A 22654-nucleotide genomic window follows, 5' to 3' on the forward strand; every position below is an offset into this window, starting at 1 on the left:
AAGAAAAATCCTGAGATTCAGTAGGATGCTGTTTAAAACAGCTTAATTTTCCTACAGCTACATCAGAGCCTTGAGTAATTATAAGAAGATGAGCACTTTAATATCTTTCAGGGCATTGAGACATTTGTCAAATGAAGAACTAGCTATGTCAGAAAGTGTGTATTCAGAGGACAGCACAGTCCCTGATATTAATGGCTTCTCTTCTTCCTTACCTGTCAGTTCTAGTCACTGGAAAGAAATTTATACCATTAACAGAAAGAAAAACAATATGAGCAGGGGCAGCTTGTTATCCCCCCCTTTTTTTTCCTAGGTGAGTATTGGGTTGTAGTGATGAATGTTATTTTCAGTATACACTTAGATTGGTGAGACATACATGAAGCGATGTCCAGCATAGTGGAAACGAATTCAGTGAAAAATATTTTTGTAATCCACATCAATATAACAGTTGGCATCCTGAGAATGAATGAAAGTTTCAATAGAGAAAGATTAGAAAGAAGACCAAGATGGAGTTCCGATGAATGCCCACATTTAGGACATAGTTTGAGGTGGGGAAATAAAAATAAGGACAGACAAGAGCCTTAAAAGAGAATGAGAGCCTTAAAAGAGAATGAGAAGGCCATTTCAAGGTGGCGTTTCAGAACACTGTCTGCGGTGTTCTATATCAAAGATAATTCAAGTAGGATAAGCACTGAGAAAAAATTATTTGTCCTTTGCAAGAATTATTTTGACAGTGCTGGAAGCAGAAGCCAAATTGGAAGGTTCGAAGAATTAAGTCAATAGCAAGAAAGTAGAGTCTTAAAGTATTACCTATACCCTGAAAAAGTTTGATTGAGAAATAGTGAAAAGATTAACTTGTGGTTACAGTAATGAAGAAGAAGTTTTAAAAATGAAGTCCAAAAAATGTCTAGGGGTGGGAAGAATCAGTTTGATAGGAGGAGATTAATAGAGGGAAAATATCTTATGCCTCATTTGTATGCAATATATAGAGAGGCTGAATGAAAGTGAAAAGTCCTAGAGGGATAGAAAGGCTTAAGATTACACATAAGATTAAGGAAACCTTGATTTAATACAGGAAGTGGCTTTGCAATTCACCTAGCCCAAGACATCAATTTTACAGATGAAAAAATCAAGGACCAGATAAATTAATTGCCTTGCCCATGGTTATAGAGCTAGATAGTGGCAGATGTGTGATAAAATAAATCAGATTTATTTCCACTAAACTAGGAATGGTTTTGGAAAAGTAAAATGACCCCTCTCTTCTGAGATGAGTGTGAAGGAAAGAAGAGGTAAGATGAATTTCGAAGTGGAACCACTTTTCCATCAAGTAGAAGAAGCTGACTTTTGCTGTGTGAATAGGTGAGGTCACGTTGAGAGGACAGGAGATTTGAAAAGTCTTGAAATGAGCACTATGGAAAATGTGTTAAGGAGCCAGTTAGACATTAATAAAAAGATTTCCAAGCAGTAGTGAAAGCTCAGATGAGGTTAGATAACATCGATTTGTACAAAAGTTAATAAGCCAAATTTCATGACTTTCCACCAGCAATCAGCAGCCTGAATATGCTGGCAATAAAGCAGCTCACTTCCCAGAAGAGAGAATTCATAAGGAGGGAAGACAAGCAGAACCATTATTGGGAGCAGAAAGTAGAATATGTGTTGGTTCAGAGGCACCAACAACATGGTTGAAAGAAGACCATCTCACTTGTGTTGAATTTTTCTTTAGTACAGGGGAGGCTATAAAAGGCCATTTGTCTAAACGTAACTAATAGTAATTATTTTTTAATCCAACCTTTATGAATTGTGGTCAAATCTGAGTTCATCTTGTGGATCCCACTGACAACTTTGGAACAAATGAGGATTAGATAAAAACATTAAAATGCTTGCATCTAAGGACCTCTGAGGTGAGGGGAAATTAGGTAGATCAGACTTCTTTTTCAAAATAATACCTTTACTGATATAATTCACATACCATAACATTCACTCTTTTAGAGTGTATACTTCAGTAGTTCTTAGTACATTCACAGTGTTATGCACCCATCACCACTACCTCATTTTAAAACCTTTTCATCACCTTAAAAAGAAACCCACTAGCAGTCATTCCCCTTAGGTCATAGGATTTTACGTTTTAATTAATGCATATCCCCTCTAAGATATCAAATTGAGTGATATAGTGATTTGTGACCTTCTACTATTCAAATATTGTTCTTAAGAAATTCCGTTTTGCTCTCGTGTTGTTGTTTTTATCTTTTTAGATATTTGCAAATTTTCCTGTTCCTAAACTGACTCAAACTCACTTGCTTTGCGTTTTAATCATTTATTTTGAGAGCAATGTCATTTTCTGGATAGTAGGGATCTATCTTTTCTTAGAATCAATAATAAGAAGTCTCTTGTGACTGTTCAAGCTTTGGCCATCATTGCTTTAATTTCCTGCACCAAAACTGAAGCTCTCATTTACTGACATTATTACTGTGTGGGAATAGAGGCTAATTTACTTCCCAGGCACCGTTTTAAAATAAGCCTTCGTAATAGTTCAGTTCCACAATTATGATATTTCCCAACACAAAGAGCAGCAAAGCCGATATAGAGAAACGGGAGGGTAGATGAAAGAGGGAGAGAAAAGAATAAGGAAAATTGCTTTAAAATTCTATCACAGGCACAGAGTGTTTGGTGTCTGATTTGTACATTTTAAATAAATCGTCCGCAGAGAAACCTTCCAGAATACATGGGAAAAATGTTTAACTTCTACCGATTGGGAACGCGTCCAATCCAGGGTCTATTTTACCCATTGAAGAAGCAGGTGTGGAACAAGAAACATTATTCAGGCATTTGTATTTGCTTGAGAAGCTGAAATTAACAGATCATGTTTTCCATCAGGAGTTTAATCAAGATATCTTCTCAAAGAAAAATATAAACAATGAATTGTAAAACAACTCGAAGGATTTCTGCATATAGAATTATATATCTTGTTCCTTATTATCAAATCTGTCTTTGTTGTTCTGGTTTCTGTTACTATTGTTGATTGCTTTTATTTGACTTCTGATGGCATTCCTGACTGCCTGTTCATCTCATGACTTTTTCTCATGTAAATCTATCTCAGATTGTGCTGTTGTTCTTTTGTTTGTTTGCCAGTGTTACCTTCTTATATGCCACACTGATTTTTTAATACAAATATATAATGTCCACAGTCTTAAATAAACTAGAATTAGCCAGAATTCAGACACATATTTTCAGCCCTTTTCTGTAAATTCTTATTAAGCTCAATACAATGAATTTTTATGTCTTAGAAATCTATTTCACTTATTTTTGGAACTTTGTTATTAAATTTTTACTTCAGTTTCAACCACTCAGAGTACATCTAGAATAAACCATTGAATATATATTATAGTAATCCAAATAATAATAAACATTCTTCCCTTTTCTTTCCTCTTAATGTATCTAATTATATTTTATTATACTGACAATGAGGTTTTATCGCTGAAACCTTTAACAATAGTAATAATAATAGCTTACAATTCTAAAAAGCAGAGATTCATATCAATGGTAGGAGATAAAATTAGAAATAAAATTAGTTTTGTATGTTATTTTGATACAGAGAGTGGTAACTATCATATTCCATCCGACTGATGGATTATGATGTGTTTTTCTATGAAATTTTAGGGTTGTTGAACTGATTAATATGTACAAAACACATACACACAAAGCACACATAATTTGATTTTGAGAAGTTGCTTAGTTTGCCGTCAGTTTGCAATGCTTGTGAGAGAATTTTATTATTTTTTGATGTTGTTTAATCAAATCTTTTTATCTGTACTGACATTATCTCGAGAATGTATTTAGAATTACATTTAGTCACAATAATTGGACATTTAAAAAATTAGATTAGAAGACCAGTACAATCATATAAATAATAATAAAAAAAAAAAAAACTCACAGCTAGTGGACCACAGTTCTAAATTGCACTAACAATGGGCATTTATTCAATTTTATCTGTTTTTGTAATCTTCCCTTAGTCTCTCTTAAACTCTTATTCATATGCACATTCAGTGAAGCCATCCAGTAAATGATACTGTCAGAAGATAAAAGCTGGCATTGACTTAGCAATATTTTAAACATGGCTGATTTAGAAATTCTGTGCTAGATACTTTAATTTTATGACCTGAAACTAATTAGTTCATGTAAACTTTAATTACCTCAATATTATCAAAAAAATGCAAACCGTTTTAACAGTTAATTTTTATTTAAAGAGAACATCACATTTATAGTTTATACCACTTTCCTCACAATCCAAGTATACAATGGAAAAAAGAGTGGTTAATGTGATGGGTAGATTGGAAAAGGAGTGGGAGCAGTTTCTAGGAGGAGGGAGGGCTCTGGAAAGGAGTGAAGCTTGAGGAATAGCCCAAGACTTAAAATATGGGCTTAAAAATTTGTAAGGGGTTTCCAAAAGATGTCAATTAGGTCATAAACAGTTATAATGAATCAGAACATCCTTGAGTACTAGAAGCATAAGCAAGGTCTTAAAAATATTTGAAATCAAATTTTATGATCTGAAAATTATTATAAGTCATCTATTAAGTCATATTTTTGTCTCCCTAGCTCACTAGTTTAAGAACAACTCTAAAAAAGGTAAGATCTCCTCTGCTAGTTAAAAGCTGCCCCCCACCTACCCCACCCCAGTTTCTTATTTTCACGTCATTATTCAACCAATATAATCATTTGGGTAGAAAAGTGATTATTGATTCTTTAAAATACCAGATTATGGTATTATTCAAGAAAGAGCCAAGCCAAAGAACATTGAACCTGTTGGGGGTACCTGGCTGGCTCAGTCAGTAGAGCATGAGACTCTTGATCTTGGGGCCATGAATTCCAGGCCCACATCGTAGGTAGAATTTACTTAAACAAACAAACAAAACACATTGAACTTGATAGTATCTACAAGTTATATGCACAGCATGTTTATTTAATATGTTTCACAATTTCGAAGCACTTCAACCCACTCACAGGAAATTATATATTAATTTGGAGTAGTTCTCCAAGCATATTATTATATGTTATAAAATGTTCCCACTTGTAACATTTCATTGATATGAAGCATCCACCTTACTGAACATGTTATTACCTTGATTTTAGGTTGACCAAGGGAAATAGGATAGATAACGAAGAAGAATTTTTCACTAACATATATCAAGACGATTATTCACTATGTGTGTGGGGAATACTGGGTGTCTATGTTATTTTATTAAAGGCCAAGAGCATGAATTATGTGTATGTGTATAAGAGATTGATGGTTTGTTGTGTCATCATTTCATCACTTGGGAACCCTATGACTGGGCATAAAATTATCATAATATATAAGAATTTGGGGTTGAGAATAATCTTTTCTGTTAAGGAGTTGGCCATACCAGAACTATTTAAGAGAACATCTGGATTGCTGTCCTGTTATTTACAAAATGTGGTTAAATGTTGGCCCTGAAGTTGAATGTTGGTCTTAAGTTCTTATTGGAACCAAAGAAATATGATAACTTCCACATCTAGACATCACTTTGTATCATAACTCCGCCCACTAGAAGGTTACAATAAAAAAAGACAGATAATAACATATGTTGGTGAAGATGTGGACGAATTAGAATCCCCACATATTCCTAGTGGCAATGTAGAATTGTGTAGCTAGCTACTTTGGGAAACAGTATGACAGATATTCAAAATGCTAACCATAGTTATTATATGACCCAGTAATTCTAGGTATTTACCCAAGAAAAATGAAAATCTAGGTTCATTCAAAAACTTGTATATGAGTGTTATTATTTATATTATCCAAAAAGTGGGAATACTTTCTCCAACGTTTGATGAAAAGATAAACAAAATGTGGTATATCTGTATGATAGAATATTATTTGGAAATGAAAATGAAGTATTGATGCATGCTACAAGATGATCATACCATATAAACATCATGTTAAATGAAAGAATCCAGTCATAAAAGACTGTACATTGTATGATCCCATTTATATAAAACATCCAGAACAGGTAGACATTTAGAGAGAAAATTATAGTGGTTCCTAGCACTGGGGAGTGGGTAGGGAAGGCATTGTGAGTGAATTTGGTAGAGACAGTGAGGAGTGACTTGAGGTGGGTACAAGGTTTCATTTTGGTGCCATGAAAATATTCTAAAGTTAGATTATGGTGATAATTTTACAACTTTTAAATAGACTAAAAACATCAAATTGCATATTTAAATGGATGATTTATAATATATAAATTATATTGCAATAAAGCTGCTTAAAAATACTAAAATTACTGCTTAAATTATATTGCAATAAAACTGCTTAAAAATACTAAAATTACTGCTTAAAAATTACTAACTTACAAAGAGATGACTTTATATTTTAAAAGATTGAATATTTTTACTTGAGCAATGTTTCAACAGTCTATGCTTTCTGTGCAGCATATAAATTTCTCTTCTACTCATTGAGAATTTATAAATTTCAGCAAAACTAGAACTTTTATTTATTCTGTAACTCATTGTTTTCTTTGAGAAACACATAGTAGCGCCAGGAACTTCAGAGTCAGGTAGACTAGGATAAAATTTGGCTCAACTAATTATTAGTCATGTGGCTATGGGCAAGTCACTTAGTTTTCCTGAGTTTCATTTTCCAATCTATAATGTGGCAGTTGTTATGTAAACACCTTGCAAAACTATTACAAAGTTTGAGAATATGAATTTTTGCATATGTGAGTAAATACATATGTGAATGTGTCTGTGCATATATATGTAAATATATTTAAGCAAGCATATGTATAAAGTCTCTGGCATATATAAACATTTATTAAATTAGAACTGTTATTATTACTGGTACTCTTATTTGGCTAATCCAGATGAAGGAATACAAACTTTATGATTAGCAACATTGTTTTAGTTGTAAAATAAGTTGTATTAAAAGCATCCATTTATAGAGTTCTGATTACAGTTCTTATGCTGCTGCCTCTATTAATTTAAGCAACATGGGACTGTGGGAATTATTCCAACATTTAGTATTAATAAATTAAAACAGATAGTGCTTTTCTAACCATTGTAGTCCACCATAAAAATGTAGGATGTATTTTGCTGAAGAAATAATGAAAAACTTACTTTTTAAAGAAAATAACATATTGGGGACATGAAGACAACATAACCTGCATATAAAATGCACATAACCTGCAAAATGAAATCTAGTTTTGATTTCTAAGATCCGAAACTGTAGCCGAACCACAAATGCTAGTCTTGACTACCACGGGTCACGCTCCATTCCTGCATCGCTCTGCCAATATTTTTTCCAGTTCATGTACTTGCTCACAAAGTATTTCAAGACTAGATGCATGAGTGTGCTGTGATGAAAATGGCACTAAAAGAACCTAACAGACATATTACGCAGTAAGCTTAGAACTGGAGTTACTATGCTTGAAGTATATATTTGTCCCTTTTCCTCTTCTCTTCCTCGTTTGTTTTTTTTTTGGCCCCAATTCTCTTTATTCCTTTTTTTCTCTCTCAATCTTCCCAGATATATGTAGTAGAAATATAAAGAGATCTGCATATGTTACGGAGAAAAAAAGGTTGTGTATTATATAAATGCTCATAAACAACCTGATATAATTAAGCCTTGTAAATTTTATGGTCTAATAGTAGCCAAAGATTGTTTACAGGATGAATACTCACCAAGGATGGCTCACCAAGGATGGCTCAGTCTGAGATTTAGGGTCCTGTAGAAAATGAAGCAAACACCATTGTGAACTTACGTTATTTCAAAAAACTGGTGAATAGTCAGATGTCTACTTTGAGAAGAGCAAATTAAACAGGTGACAAAAATACAATGTCCTGAAGCATTTTAATGGCACTATATTAAACATGCTAACTTAGAATAAGAAACTACACTCTGGTAATGTTACTGTCATCTAAAAGCATTGTAAAACATAGATTTTAAGTGTCATTTATTTATGTTGGGTAATTGGTTTACCATTTTTCTAAATACAGAATCATACATTTTTAAAATGACTGATGAAAATAAAGTGGTGAGTAGTTTAATAGAAGAGAGTAAGCTTTAGAAGTATGGTTTTTGGTTGTCCTGTTTTTAGAAATTAAGTTGTTTCATTATTTTATTTTTCTCTTTTCTGAGTAAACATGAATGTGGTACTTGCTGGATTGGTAACTGACATTTTTGAGGAAGACTGATCCAGATATCAACATGTTATTATTTAATATACAATAATGTTTCTTAGATTTTGGAAGACAATAATTCTGGAAGAGAATAATATGTCCTTATGGATTAGCACCAGTTCTTTTTTTTTTTTTAAGATTTCATTTATTTATTTTACAAAGAGAGAGAGAGAGAACAAACAGGGGGAGCAGCAGAGGGAGAGGGAGAAGCAGGCTCCCCGCTGAGCAGGGAGCCTGATGCTGGGCTTGATCCCAAGAACCTGGGATCACGACCTGAGCCGAAGACAGATGCTTAACCGACTGAGCCACCCAGGCGCCCCTCACCAGTTTCTTTAGAATATTAAATTAATGTCGTAAGACTTCATCAAATATATAACATTATATGTTGCTTTTACAATTTGAAAAAATGCTACAAAAAGAGAATTTTTATGACATCTTTGTAGTTAGGCAAATGAGAGAAAAAAAGTCAAGGCTTATGATATATGACAAGTACTCCTTTGAATTCCAAAATATATCTGGTCTTTTAAGATTTTTCAGTATTACTTCAAATAAGCATGTAGTAAGGTTAGAAAGTACTTGTTTTTCAACTGCAAGTCCTCTCTTTTGTTACAGTATGGCTATAAACATACTTTATAAATTATATTTATATGACTCATTAAAAAAAGAAATTGATGTATCTTAAAAATTAACAAGAATGGTCTATTAAAATTAATAATTTCACAAATTAAATGTTGCTTAGTGGATAAAGGCAATTTTCAGATAAATTATATTCTTCAATAGCAGGTCTGTCTGGCCATTTGCAAGCTGGACTTTACTGGGCTTAGTGTAGTAAGTTGTCCTCTAGCATTTGTCTCCTCTTAACCAGTACATTTTCACTATATCCAACTGACATTGAATGGCCTAGACTTCTAGAATACCATGATGTGGGATATATATGCCCACGTGTGTAATGAACACCCCACATAATATTGCTTTACCTTCAAGCCAGGGTGAATCCTTTCAACATTGGCACAGGGAACTCAGCAGGAATCATGCAAACTTTTAAGGTAGTTAATGGAAAGAGAGGAACTATAGAAAGCTCTGAGAAAGCCAGCATGTGGCCAAAAACAACAGCAGGTATGGCCATATGGCAATCGAATTAGAAAAGGGATTTTGCCACACGGCCTTCCAGAAGATAGTCAAGCCCAGGCAGCTCTCATGAAGGGATGATTTACTCAGTACATTTGAAGTGTTTCATATTGCCTCTTATACTGTTCAATTCCAAAGGGAACTTAAATCTATTATACCAAATAGATATTGAAGCGTTTTCTTAAAAAAATAAAAAAAATAATAACTTCTAAAGTAATTTCAGTTCCACATTTAAAGATCACTGTGCCAAAAGCATGTTTATTTCCAACTAAGCATTTGCTGAAACTGTATTCAAAAAAGTAAAGCTTTGTAAGGCTAAAATTTAATAACATTATTTTATTTTAACAACACATTTGGTGAGATTATTTAACATTTTAAAATCCCCTACCTAGTCTAAGGTACTCTGTAATAATATAATTTAAATTATTTGTATAAGAAGCACTTAACCTGTAGAATAACATTTTTCAGAAGAAGCACATTTTCGTTTAAAAAGAATTTGCTGAAAATGTGTTTTACTTCTCTGATGAGCTCCCAAAAGCTTGTTTGACCTACAAAGGAACAGGGGCTATGCTAGGAACAGCCATTTTAAAATTTATTATTAGTATCCTATCATGTTATAATTTCAGCAGAATTCTTGTTGCGTGTGTGTGCGTGTGTGCATGTACACGCATGTGTGTTTAATCTGGTAAAATGTCCATGCTTTGTCTTTTATTGTTCTTATCTTGAGGGAAAATACCGTCTTTGTTGAGAACAAGAGGGACTCACTCCACACATACACACACCTTTACTAGGATGATAACAAGCTAGCCTATGGTCAGCATGAAGATAATGTTCATATTTCAAACTTGAATTTTCCAATTTGTCTCTGCTTATTGGCAGCACCACACTTTTATTTTCCGTGACCACATTTTTAGAACAACAGACCAATAAGAAGATAAGTACTCAAACTCATAGCTAATAGTTTAAGTATGGATTTCTTCCCTGGTAACACTTTTTCAAATAGGATTATTATGTATATCTTGAATAAAATCATCTATGTAAAAAATGTGAACTTGTAATCAGTTTCTTTTTGGAGTACAGATATTATACTTCTATTGAAGTTAGTTTACATATACTTAGTAGAAGAAAGTCAGATTTTGTTGTTTTAAAATTGTTTTTTTCAGGATATATGGTTATCTTTGTTTTGCCTAAGGATTTAGATTTTAACCTTTTTTAAAAAAATTGAGTTACAGAAAAGTAAAAAGAAAAGCATAATAAACATCACTGCCTCTGTCACTCAGATGTTAAGCTATTGCATTTTGGCATGTTGCTTCCAGTAATTATTAAAATAAAACATATAGTTAAGCCCCTTTGGTCCACTTTTAGTCCTACTGTCATGTGAGAGGCAACCACTAACGTGAGTTTGATTTCTTTTCCTTTCAATTAAAAAAATTACATATGTGTATCTATCAATAATATGAGTATTATTTTAAATATACAGCTTGAACAGCTACGAATGCTGACCCCCATGCAGTCCAAAACCTCCATTTAACTTTTGATCCCCACCCAAAGCTTAACTACTAATAGCTTACCATTGATCAGACAGAAGCATTACCAATAATATCAAAGGTTGATTAGCATATATTTTGTATGTTATATATAATATATACTGTATCCTTACACTAAAATAAGCTAGAGAAAACAAAAGATTATTAGGAAAATCCGGGTCACCTGAGTGGCTCAGTCTGTTAAGCGTCTGCCTTTGGCTCCGGTCGTGATCCCGGGGTCCTCGGATAGAGCCCTGCGTCGTTGGGCTCCTTGCCCAGTGGGGAGCCTGCCTCTCACTCTCCCTCTTCCCACTCCCTCGCACTTTCTCTCTCTCACTCTTCTCTCTCTCTCAAATAAGTAAACCAAATCTTTAAAGAAAAGAAAAAGAAAAAGAAAAAATCCTAAGGAAGAGAAAATACACTTACAGTACTGTACTGTATTTATTGGGGAAAAAAACCCACATATAAGTGGACCCATACCTTTCAAACCCGGGTGGTTCAAAAGTGTTCAAAGGTACAGGGCATAGATTCTTCGTGTTACTTTTTCACTAAACTTTGTTATCGTGATCTATCCTATTGGCATATAAAGATCCACCTCTTCCCTTTTAACTGTTTTACAACATTTCATCCTATGAAGAGAAGACGTTTTATTGACCCATTCCTCTACTGATGGACATTGATAAGTTCCTTTCTTCATGGTGTCTCTGGTATTCCATTCATTCTGAGGTTTAAGTAACGTTTTCATAGTAATCAAGAGGTATTTACGTACTTTGGATTCGCAGTTTTAGGCCACTTAGCAAAACCACTCTTGGCGATTTTCCACTGGAGATGTTTTCTTTTTTACTTATGCCTCAAATATAGCAAAATGGCAAATAATTCAAGATACGAGTTTTAACATCAAATGTGATTTGTTCAAAATTTACATTAATCTTGCTCATAACTAGTCACTTCCATTTTGTCTTCCTGTCATCCTGAAGAATGAAAATGTAATTTCCCAGAGGCTTTAAGAATTGGGGGAGTATTAAATGTAACTGAAATTAAGTGATTAATAATTTACTTTTGGGTCATGAATCAACTTCACGGGATGCTCAGGATCATTTGCAACCTTGGAAGCACTGGGAGTAACAATGCACTTTGTAAGACTCAAGAACTCTCAAAGGTTGGCTGCCCAACCTAATTAAACTTCAATCTTCTGATACCAAATTTATTTCTTCTTTGTACTGAATTTCCTCAGATCTTCTTGACAGGAAAATGTCACTTTGCCCGACAGCTGATAGACAGGTTATGTAGCACCATAATTGGAGAGAAAAGGATAGCTTAAAGCTACTCGACTTAATGGCTGTATGTATGGCTTTTTTCTCTCTTTTCCTTTTTTTTTTCCCTAAGGTTTCTATGACAGACACAAAAGGCCTTAGCAAATAGGCCTAGTGCCATTTTTTTCCGTGCTTCCTCCAGGGGTAATTATCTTACTCCATCAATAGTGCTGTCAGAAATTGGGCACATAATTCAGCATTTAAATGAACAAGCAATGTAATATTTCCTGTCTCCCAGTGGAATGCTTTGCAGTTCACATTCTTCTCTGTCACTCGCTCACTCTTGATGTATGTCCCACAGCCAGTCCTTGAATGCCTTCTCTCCCTTGTGTTTCATTGCAGATGTTGGCTCCGACTTGACACCTACTTCATTTGGAGCTTTATAGGACCAGCGACCTTGATAATTATGGTAAGAACGCCTCATTAACTATGTGTTTCCCAGGTCAAGAACTAAAACTTCCGCGATCCTTGCATTGCCTACCTTTGATTCACATAGATTATTTGGGGCAAAGCATCTACTTATCTGACCCTATTATAACTCAAGCAATTAGACACTCATTCTAATCTACTTTTATATTGTGAAATACTTAATCAAAAATGTTGCCAAAGAAAACAGCCTGATCTCACAAAAGCCATTTGGTTCTGTAGGTTTTTAAACAGTGATGATCCCAAGTTTCACAACAGTATATTTCCTTTCTTTTTCATTTGGATAATTTGAATTATGAATGGAATCGGAATTTGGAAATGCGGCATTATACCTTACTATTCCTTCCAGTTTTGTTTTTTATAAACATCTCGAAAACTTTAAAATCCAAAAACATTTCACTTGAGAATGGCACAAATTAGTTAAGCAAACATTCTGTACCCATACTTCCTTTTGTATTTTTAGATGCATAATGTCTTGATTATTTCACATATGAATTACTTATCCTAATTTTGGTATTATTATTTATGTAGTCATCGCTTTATAATACAAATTGTTCTCCATTTTTTAAAATAAAATGGCCTCTTGATTTTGAATAAGATATAGATCTACAATTCACTATCTGAAATCCCTTGAAGCAGGTATATTTTAGAATTCAGAAAGTTTTCAGACTTTAGAGAGATAATATGGTACATGTATTGCATATTATATAATATTCCTTGTTGAGAATAAGCAGTTGCCCAAAATCAAACACATCAGCCAATACTCACAGTAGGGACTAGGCAGGACTCTGAATCCAAACACAGTAATAATTCAACAGAAAAAAAAATTGGAAAAGTAGGAGCAAGTGGAATAAAGACAGAAGACCTTATGTCGGTGCAAATCAGGTTTTCCCACCAAATGGGTTTAGTTAAGGTTAGGCTTTTTTGGCCACTCAATGAATTTTTTAAAACTTTCATTTTTCAAACTTTTTGGATTTGAGAAAGGATTATAGAACTGTATTATTGAGAGAACTTCAGTAGGACTTATAATTGGATTTTCCTAGTCCCTACCAATCCTAAATTTTGGAACATATAAACAAACCAGGTCACAAAGGGCAATTCAATATGTGGTTTTCTATACAGTTTACATATATGTGATATATAGAATTCATACTGGAACTTTTTGTTTTAAGTCCTGTTCTCTCTCTGCTTCCACTGACAAGACAGACACTGATACTGTCTTGGGTTTCCGGGACTTTAATCCTAGTTTGTTGCAGCATTAGAATTAACCACCATTTTATAATCCTTTTGATCTAGCTATTCAAAAATATATTGATTTTAGTATTTATGATTTTGTAACATAGCATTTCAAAATATATCCCTAAACAACAAATTCAGGGCTTTGTTCAGACGGTAGAAAGAGTAACACACCTGTATATATATTTTTTAAACATATACTTGGCTTTGAGTTGCTTTACGATTTCCACGGCATCATTCCAACTGCTGCTGATTTTGTATTTGTACGTATTTTGTCATAATAGTGCTTTGTAACTCGTTGGTATCCCAATTCCCTAAAGTAGCTTCTTGCCTTTACTAAAATACTAGGCAATCATCTGTGATCAAGTTCCTTTATACGTATAGTGAGATCTAATTTCCCAGAACAACTCATCTGTTATGGAGAACACACTTCCTTTTTTTCTTATATTCCAGTTATGCTACATAACAGTACTTTTTACATTCCAGCTTAATGTAATCTTCCTTGGGATTGCTCTATATAAAATGTTTCATCATACTGCCATTCTGAAACCTGAATCGGGCTGCCTTGATAATATCAAGTAAGTGATTTTTCTTTTTTGTTCTCTTTAGCCAACCTAATTTTGGTACCCTAAATTATCCCGACTCTTAATTCTACTAAAATCTTGTGACAAAATGAAGAGGATCAATGTGTTGTCTTTGCTGAAAAGATCATCTATTGACTGTTGAGATGACTTGATCTTCATTCAGTAGAATGAAGCTGTCTTCAAAAAAACTTTTCCCCCTACACTCTGATTTGCAACATGCTAAGTTTTTAATATGTACATTCATGTATTTTGTCCTGAAAGCAAATACAAAGTATCTGTATCTGGGCCGACTGTTGTTTCTTGGAGCAATAACCATATCTGTTCCAACACTCCATCTCCCCCCCAGGAGCACTGTGAGGAGAGTCAGATGGTGCCACCTGCAAGTACTAAAAGGGAGATTTTCCACCACAGGAGAGAAACCCCCAAGATTATTGATCTGGGCATTTGTAGAGGAGCTCTTATACAGCTTCCCTCCTCTCCTTCTGAGAGAGGGAGAGAAAACACAACTCCCTGATGTAAAATCCTATGGTGTATAAATACAGGGCTCCAGGCTTTAGCCCCCTTTGAAATGTTAACGTCTCCCTCCTGGGAGGTAAATCACTCCAAAAGTCTCTTGCTATCTACTCAGCCATCTTTCAAGTTCCAAAGTTTGTCCTTTAACCCAAATTCTGTTTTTTCTATGCTCAGAAAGCCCTTGCCATGCAGAGATACGAAAATATTCACATTTCCACACTAGTAGCACTTTTGTATATACACAGAAGCTAATTTACATTTTCTGAAAAGAAAAATATTTCCTCAGTATAACCAAAAATGTTATCTTGTTCCTTCAGAGGCTGTGACAATTGGGAAAGATAGTAATGTGGAGATGTACATTAGTCATTAATATATTATATATTAAATTGCAATTTGTATATAATTTGCCTATGCTATGTATTAACCTGGCTAAATTTTTTATTTCAATGAATGTACTTTCAGAAGTTTCATGAGGTCACCTGTGACTTTTGAACATTCTTCTTGAACTACCTCAGATAGCAGCTATGTCACTCATTTTCCATCTTTCTACATTTAGTTCCTGACATAGTTCCTTGCCCATAGTAGGCCGTTAATGAATGTTTATAGGATAAAGCAGTAAATTAAAGACGTTAGTGACAAAAGTGTATTGACATGAAGCGGTTCATTTTGTTGAAGGAACCATCTGTCTAACTTAATTGAAAAAGGTAGCTAAGAAATTAGAAAAATATAATGTAATGTAGCAAACTAGGAATTATCTACTATGAGTAGTAGACTTTTGTAGTTCTTAATGTTATTTAGTTGAGGTAATAGTCATTATTTTGTTGAATTGTGTACAATTAGACTGCCCTTCTAAACTGTAGTAATTAGTTCCTTGTACTGTCTTTTCCTGATGAAATTGAATTTGGATAAATAAATAGGCATATAAAATACGTTTTCTCTGTCACATCATAGTTTTACTCCCCTTGGTGTAAATTACAACATCTTTGTATCTATTATTTTATAGTATAAAGCAAAATGCAAGTAATACTTTATTACCATTTATGTTAGGTTTTTAACATACTATCAGAAGTAAATACTTTGATATTTAATAACAGCTTTTATAATGTTAAGAATCAGGGGAAAAAGTTCTTGTACTTAGTACAGTCACATATTTTAAAACATCAATTTGTTCTGTATTTATTCATGTATATTTCTTTAAGTGATATGGGTTGAATCTTTATGATGTTATTGTTTAAAAAAACAAACACGTAAAAGGCAATAATTCATGTAATGACATTGATGGGCATTAAGCTTTACATTACAAAGCAAAGAGAATATCTTGATTTAAATTCTGTCCAAACTGCTTTATAGTTTATATAGCCTTTGGGAAGTTTATTTAAACTTGCTGAGCCTTCCCGTCATCTTTAAAACGGGTATAATAATGGGGCACCTGGCTGGCTCAGTTAGTAGAACATGTGACTCTTGATCTTGGGGTTGTGAGTTCAAGCCCCACATTGGGCTCAGAACTTACTTAAAAATAAATGAAGGTATTAACTATTTTTTAAAAAAATAAAATTGAAATAAAATGTGTATAATAATGAAATACCCAACCATCAGATGAGCAGAGGAATATATACAGCTTTTGATGATTTTTTTTTAAAAGAGTCAATAAAGCAAGGAGAGACATTAAGTAGTTGTTAGAGAGGGTGGTTTCAAAATAGAAAAAAACGTGAACACGGACATGCTGATGAGGAAGAACCAATAATAGAGTGGTTAGAAGCATGGGAAAGGGAATGATTGTTATAGCTGTGACCTGAGGAATTGTAGGGTAGAGATTTTAGATGTCCAGAACAGTGGTCAAGCATTCCACTCTATTAGATTACATGAGGGACACTTTTCTACCAAGGTAAGAGAAGCTGGGAAGGAGGATTCTTTTCCACTGAGACTGGGTGAAATAAATAATAGGTGTGATGTAGATTATGTTGGAGGAACAAGGGCAGGGCAGTAAATGGAGGAATTTTTGCCTGCTCTCCTCTATGAAGTAGGAAAAGTGGCCATCTGCAAGATATAGGGGCATGTTGAAGAGAGAAAATAAGAAAGAAATCTCAAGAAAATATTCCTTAAAACTTCCCAGACTCTGAAGGACATCTCATTTTATTGAAAACATATTAACTATTTAAGAAGTACATGTAAAGGAATCAGCAGAGCATAACTGATTAGGAAAGAAGAATTTAAGAAAGGTAAAAATAATTTTGAACATTAGGGAAAACACACAAAATCTGGCATCCGTTTTATTTAAAAAAATAAGGATCTTTGTAAAATGTATTTTTAAATGTTATGGGTGGTATGGGAGTATTTATTTTGGAGACATAAGCATCATTTATCTGGAAAGGACGTAAAAGTTAATGTCTTCCTGTTTTTGTTTTTTGTATTTTTGTAAAATGCTGAATAAGATGGGCCACTGTGCTCAATTTATTGAGGAGAAAACCCACCATATAAGGATATTTGGAAGTCAGTGTCTTTCTAAAACCATTCATTCATTTATCAAATATTTACTGTCTTTATTATACATATTCTTTCACACATAGATCTGTCCTTTATCTAAAATGTGTTTCCTTCTCCCCATATTCACTGCCACCATTTTTTTAAGCCACCATCAACTTCTGCAGAAACACTGCAGTGGTCTTGTAACTTCTTTCCCCATATTGATTCTTGCCCCTACCTTTATCAGCCAGAGTGATCTCTTGAAAAGCGTAAATCCCATCATGCAATTGCCTTGGGTAAAACTCTTCATTGGCTTCCTGTTACTCTCACACAGTAGTCGAGACTCCCTACCCCGCCCCACTAAGCCTTCCTGTTCTAGTTGCTCCTTTCTTTCCTTAGCCTCTTTTAAGCCATTTGCCCCTTTGGCCATTCTAGATAGGCTCCCTTTTGCTTCAGGTTTTACCCTTCCTATTTCTCTACTGACTTTATTTTCCCTAACACTATTCCTGGCTGACTCCCAGTTTCCCCTAATTAATTTAATTATTATTTTAAAAAACAATTTAATTATGTTTTAATTCAAAATTTACTTCACGGTCATTAAAATAAACACGTGTGTGTGTGTGTGTGTGTGTGTGTGTGTGTGTGTGTGTGTGTGTTAGTTTAGAGCTTTCATTTTGCTGGCTCATTACTATATTACTGATATACTCCAGAACAAATAATAATAGAGTGAATTAGTATAGGTAACATGATTACCAAGGAAATGGGGTTCCATTTCTCAGATTCCCAAAAACATAATCAAAATTTAAAAATACATTTCTGTTTGCTTTTCGCTTACTTGTCTTTGTCTCTTTTTCATCAAAATGAGTAATTGTATTTGGGGGAAGAAAAGTTATTCCACTCATTTGAATTTTCTGGTTGAGTTTCTGGCAAGTTGAAATTAGAGCTTACAGTAATCATAGCAAAAATTGAAACTAATTTTAAATATATACATATATGTGTAAATAGTAATAAAACAGTTATTGAATCAAATTATATTATTGCTGAAGTATTATGACATGTAAAACTTTAATTCTTGAGGGGCATTTAGAGCACTTTTAACTTTTACCTTCACAATAAAAATGTATTGCTTGCATAGTTATCAACTATTTCTTCTATTACTGGTTTAATAACATCACAGGTACTTTAAGGAGTGAAAAGTAATGGTAGAGGCTTTTCGGGCTAAGAAAGAAAATTGGTGCCTGTATGGAGTGACAGGGAGTCTACTTAGTCTTCCCTTCTCTGTGTCTGTCCCTTAGCTCCTTTCCCATGTACAGAATTCTGCATCTGGACTTCTCATTTTGGCTTAGACATGTTTTCTGATTTCTGGTCTCTCCTCTTCACCTAGGTTTGGCTTGAGTGATGGGATGGCAAACATATTGTCAGGTGGTTTAAAGAAATAGTTTCACTTTGCTTCCTTCTTCCCAGTTCTCTAATTGCTAAAGGAAGGCACAGTAGTACAGGGGAGTAATGATTCAGTGTCAGACACTTGGGTTTGAATTTCTGTTCCATCTAATCATTGTTATATTACCTTGAAAGTTTCATCATGGCTCTCAGTCTCAGTATCTCCTTGGAACTGGGGATAATTGTATCTACTTTGTAGAGTTTTCAGATAATTAAATATATGTGTAATGCATACATCACATAATTTGTGCCCATACAAGATGGTTTGATTATTTTGAAATACTATGTGAAAATATACTGCTGCCTTTAGTTCTTTGTGCTTTCCATGGTGAAATTTGCTCAATCTCATATCAAAATCCCATTAGAATTTGATTGGCTTTGTTTACCATGTGGTGTCATTAAGAATGTGTATAAAGATATATATATAAATATGTAAATTATAAATATATGTATATATATATATATATATATATATAGTTTAAGCCAAACTTATTCTATTATGAAAGAATTGGCTCTAGGAGGGAAATGCTCATTTAATTAATAAGTAACAAATTCTGTAGTTAGTTCTGACAAAAAGAAAAAGAAGTATGCTTAGTGAGTTTGGACACATGCCCTACATAAAGAAATCTAAGAAGGCTTAGGGATGAATAGAAAAATGTTGTACCTTACCAGCATCCACAATAACTTATTCTGTTCTTGAAGGTAACTTTTACTTTGAGGACTATGTTTCTAGGTATTGGTAGAAGCTGTCAAGTCAGAATTACATTCAGTTTGATGTTACCTTATTACATTATTACTAGTATTACATTATTTCTAGAATAAGGGGGGTAGGGTTCTAAAGATTGAAGGCAGAAGAACAAATTGAAATAATCTTGAAAAATGCAACAGTATCACAAGAATATTTTAACTCTTTAATTTTTCTCCTTTATATTAACATATTAACATGGATATATATGTATATGTAGCTAGAGAGAAAGGACACATGCAGGAAAGGAGAGAGCCTCCTTTTCAAATGGTATTGTCTTTATACTGTAGTCAGAGTATCCTAAAAAGAGTTTGAACCTTTATGAGGAAAGTAAATCTAGTTCTGAGTTGTACTTAGCAAAAATATTGATCCACTTCAAAGTTTCTGGATGAGTTTTTAGGAAAATATTTTGAGTACTTTCTCACTTTTCTCAAAATATTAGCTAGTGATATAAAAATTTTGAAATATCAATTTAATTGTTTTAAAAGGAAGCTCAGTGTAGTCCAATAGTCCATGCAGACTTAAAAAGGAATAGCTTGTATCTCCAAGCAATTGATTTCATTCTTAGTTTACCTTTCACCACCAAAACTACTAAATTCAAATTTAAATTTTACACATTTCTAATTATATTAAATATTTAGTGATGTTGTGTTTAAAAACTGTCACCTCTTTTGTAAAAAGATTACTGGATCAACATACTATACTAAAGATGTGTTTTACCAAATCTTTCTTTATCAGATAAACTTCCTAATGCTCATACATACCATAAGCACTCTAGCTCTAGAAAGAGTAAAACTAGTAATTGATTTATTTATTCATTGTAATAAAAGAAAATAGTGTTCAAGAAAATTTTGAAAGGAATATCATCTGTTATTTCATTTTCCCCAGTCTTCCTCCATTTCCTTGGTCTGTGGTTAAAAATCACTGGAAATGTACAATAACATTATCATAAATGATCCAGGTGTATTTGAAGACTAAACAACACTGTTTGGAGTTCTGTGTGTTGCTTGCTATAAGATCACTAGATTTGCTTCAAACACGTTAAGGAAGTAGGTAGTAGGCAGTCCCTTACTGATTAACTTAATTTCAACAGTAAAAGCATTTAACAATTACTTATTTGGAAAATGAATTTCAGCCACAGATTCACAAAGATGTGCATTCTGCAAATTTTGTTGCCAGTCTCATTGTATCATACAATTTAGGCTGTAATCTTAAGTTTTCTGAAATGAAGAAGTGTTGGCTCCTTTTTTTAAAGGTTCTTCATTAAAATTAATTTAAATCCCCCTATGATCTTTCTAGGAGCCAGGTGTTTTATGCATCACTGTATTTGGCATACTTTATACATTGGGAGCTGACATTTGAGAAAAACAGCTTGAAGATGACTGTTATAGGTGCACTGGAGCTGTCCTGCATTATACCTTGAGATTAAATAATAGTTTCACTTTTCTACAAAATAGTTTTATATCAAATTTAGGAGAGTCCATTGCAGTGCAGTCTAAGGATGAGAAAGCCTGAAAGACTACCTAAGGGAAAAATAGTTCTTCTTTATAATAAAAACATAAAAATTAGCAGCTCCTTTGTTTTTTTATATATAACTTGGACTCAGATATCCTCTGTCTCCAATGTGAAATGTGCAGTCAGACTTTGAGTACTTGGTAAATGGAATTTTTTTTTATGAAACCAACATTTCTGAAGTAACTAGACTCATTTTTTCCCTAAAAATACTTAGCTGCAGATTTTCAAAAAAGTTGTAGAAATCTGAGAATAATTTTAAGTAAATAATATTTGCGTTCCATATTATTCGCATATTTAATTTTTAATATATGAACTTTGATTTGATTTTTATTCTTTATTCATTAATTTATTTAATAAATGAGAAGTACTAAAATTTTGGATTTATTTTGGAGATAGAACTTACATAGAATTTGCAAATTTATTTTATATAGAATATCAGAGGAAGGAGTGGATTGTGATTTCAAAGTTTTTGGCTTGGGGTACTGGAAATGTGAGTTGTTATTACTAAGATTTAAAACATTGTAGGAAAAACGCCTGAGAGGTCAGTCAGGAGATTTTTTTTTTTTTGACAACATAACTTTGAGAGACTTACTAAACATCTTTTTTTTTTTTTTTTTTACTTATTCATTCGAGACACAGAGAGAGAGGGAGAGAGAGAGCGTGAGCAGGGGGAGAAGCAGAGGGAGGGGGAGAAGCAGGCTCCCCGCTGAGCAGGGAGCCTGATGCGGGGCTCCATCCTAGGACCCTGGGATCATGACCTGAGCCGAATGCAGTTGCTTAATGACTGAGCCACCCAGGCGCCCCACTAAACATCTTAATGTAGACGTTGAGTAGGCAGTTAGAGCAATGAACGCTGGAGATTTATATTTGGAGTCATCAGTGTATAGGTTTGTTTTATTTTTGCATGCAGTGTGTTTTTATATTTTATTTTTAATTTTTATTTTTTGAAAGATTTTATTTATTTACTTGAGAGAGATGGAGAGCACACAAGCAGAGGGATGGGGGACAGAGAGAGAGGGAGAAGCAGACTCCCCGCTGAGCAGGGAGCCTCCATCCCAGGATCCCAAGATCATGACCTGAGCCAAAGGCAGACACTTAACCAACTGAGCCACCCAAGCACCCCTATATTTTATTTTCTTTTAGTATTGATTTCATTTTATATATATTTATTACTTTCTATTATGTCAAATAATCCTGTTTTTTTATTTGTCACAGTGATACATTTCCTTTAAATATTAAGCAGCGTGAGATGATTGGGGGAAAATAACAATAATCAAATAGTAAAAGTAGTATGTAGATAGGGCAAAAAAATGAGATAGTGATATTCCAGCCAGCCTGGTTTCCCTCACTGGTCACAGGAATATGTTTCTGTTAGGATAGCTCTCGGTGTGACTATCAAATACTGATCAATGTGGTGGCCTAAATCATGACACATGGAACAAAACATTCAGAGGTAGGTGGTTCCAGAGTTGGTTCAATAACTCAATGATGTCAGTAAAGACCTAAGCTCCATCTGTGCCTCCCATAAACAGCTGCCCCTTGGCCACTCCTTGAACCCAAGAGTGTGGGTACTAGCTG

At 33.8% G+C, this 22654-nt stretch overlaps 1 protein-coding gene across 10 annotated transcripts in view; it reads left to right on the forward strand.

The window, feature by feature from the left end:
- ADGRL3 (adhesion G protein-coupled receptor L3) overlaps nt 1–22654 on the forward strand; it is a 1229798-nt gene that overhangs the window by 711568 nt on the left and 495576 nt on the right. For all 10 annotated transcript variants that reach the window (XM_035726124.1, XM_035726125.1, XM_035726123.1 and 7 more), the window contains 2 exons: nt 12497–12563; nt 14303–14394. In XM_035726124.1, the coding sequence (XP_035582017.1) occupies nt 12497–12563; nt 14303–14394 (159 nt within the window). The remainder of the gene's footprint in view (nt 1–12496; nt 12564–14302; nt 14395–22654) is intronic.

Source organism: Zalophus californianus, chromosome 2 (assembly GCF_009762305.2).
Source record: "Zalophus californianus isolate mZalCal1 chromosome 2, mZalCal1.pri.v2, whole genome shotgun sequence".
NCBI lineage: Eukaryota > Metazoa > Chordata > Mammalia > Carnivora > Otariidae > Zalophus > Zalophus californianus.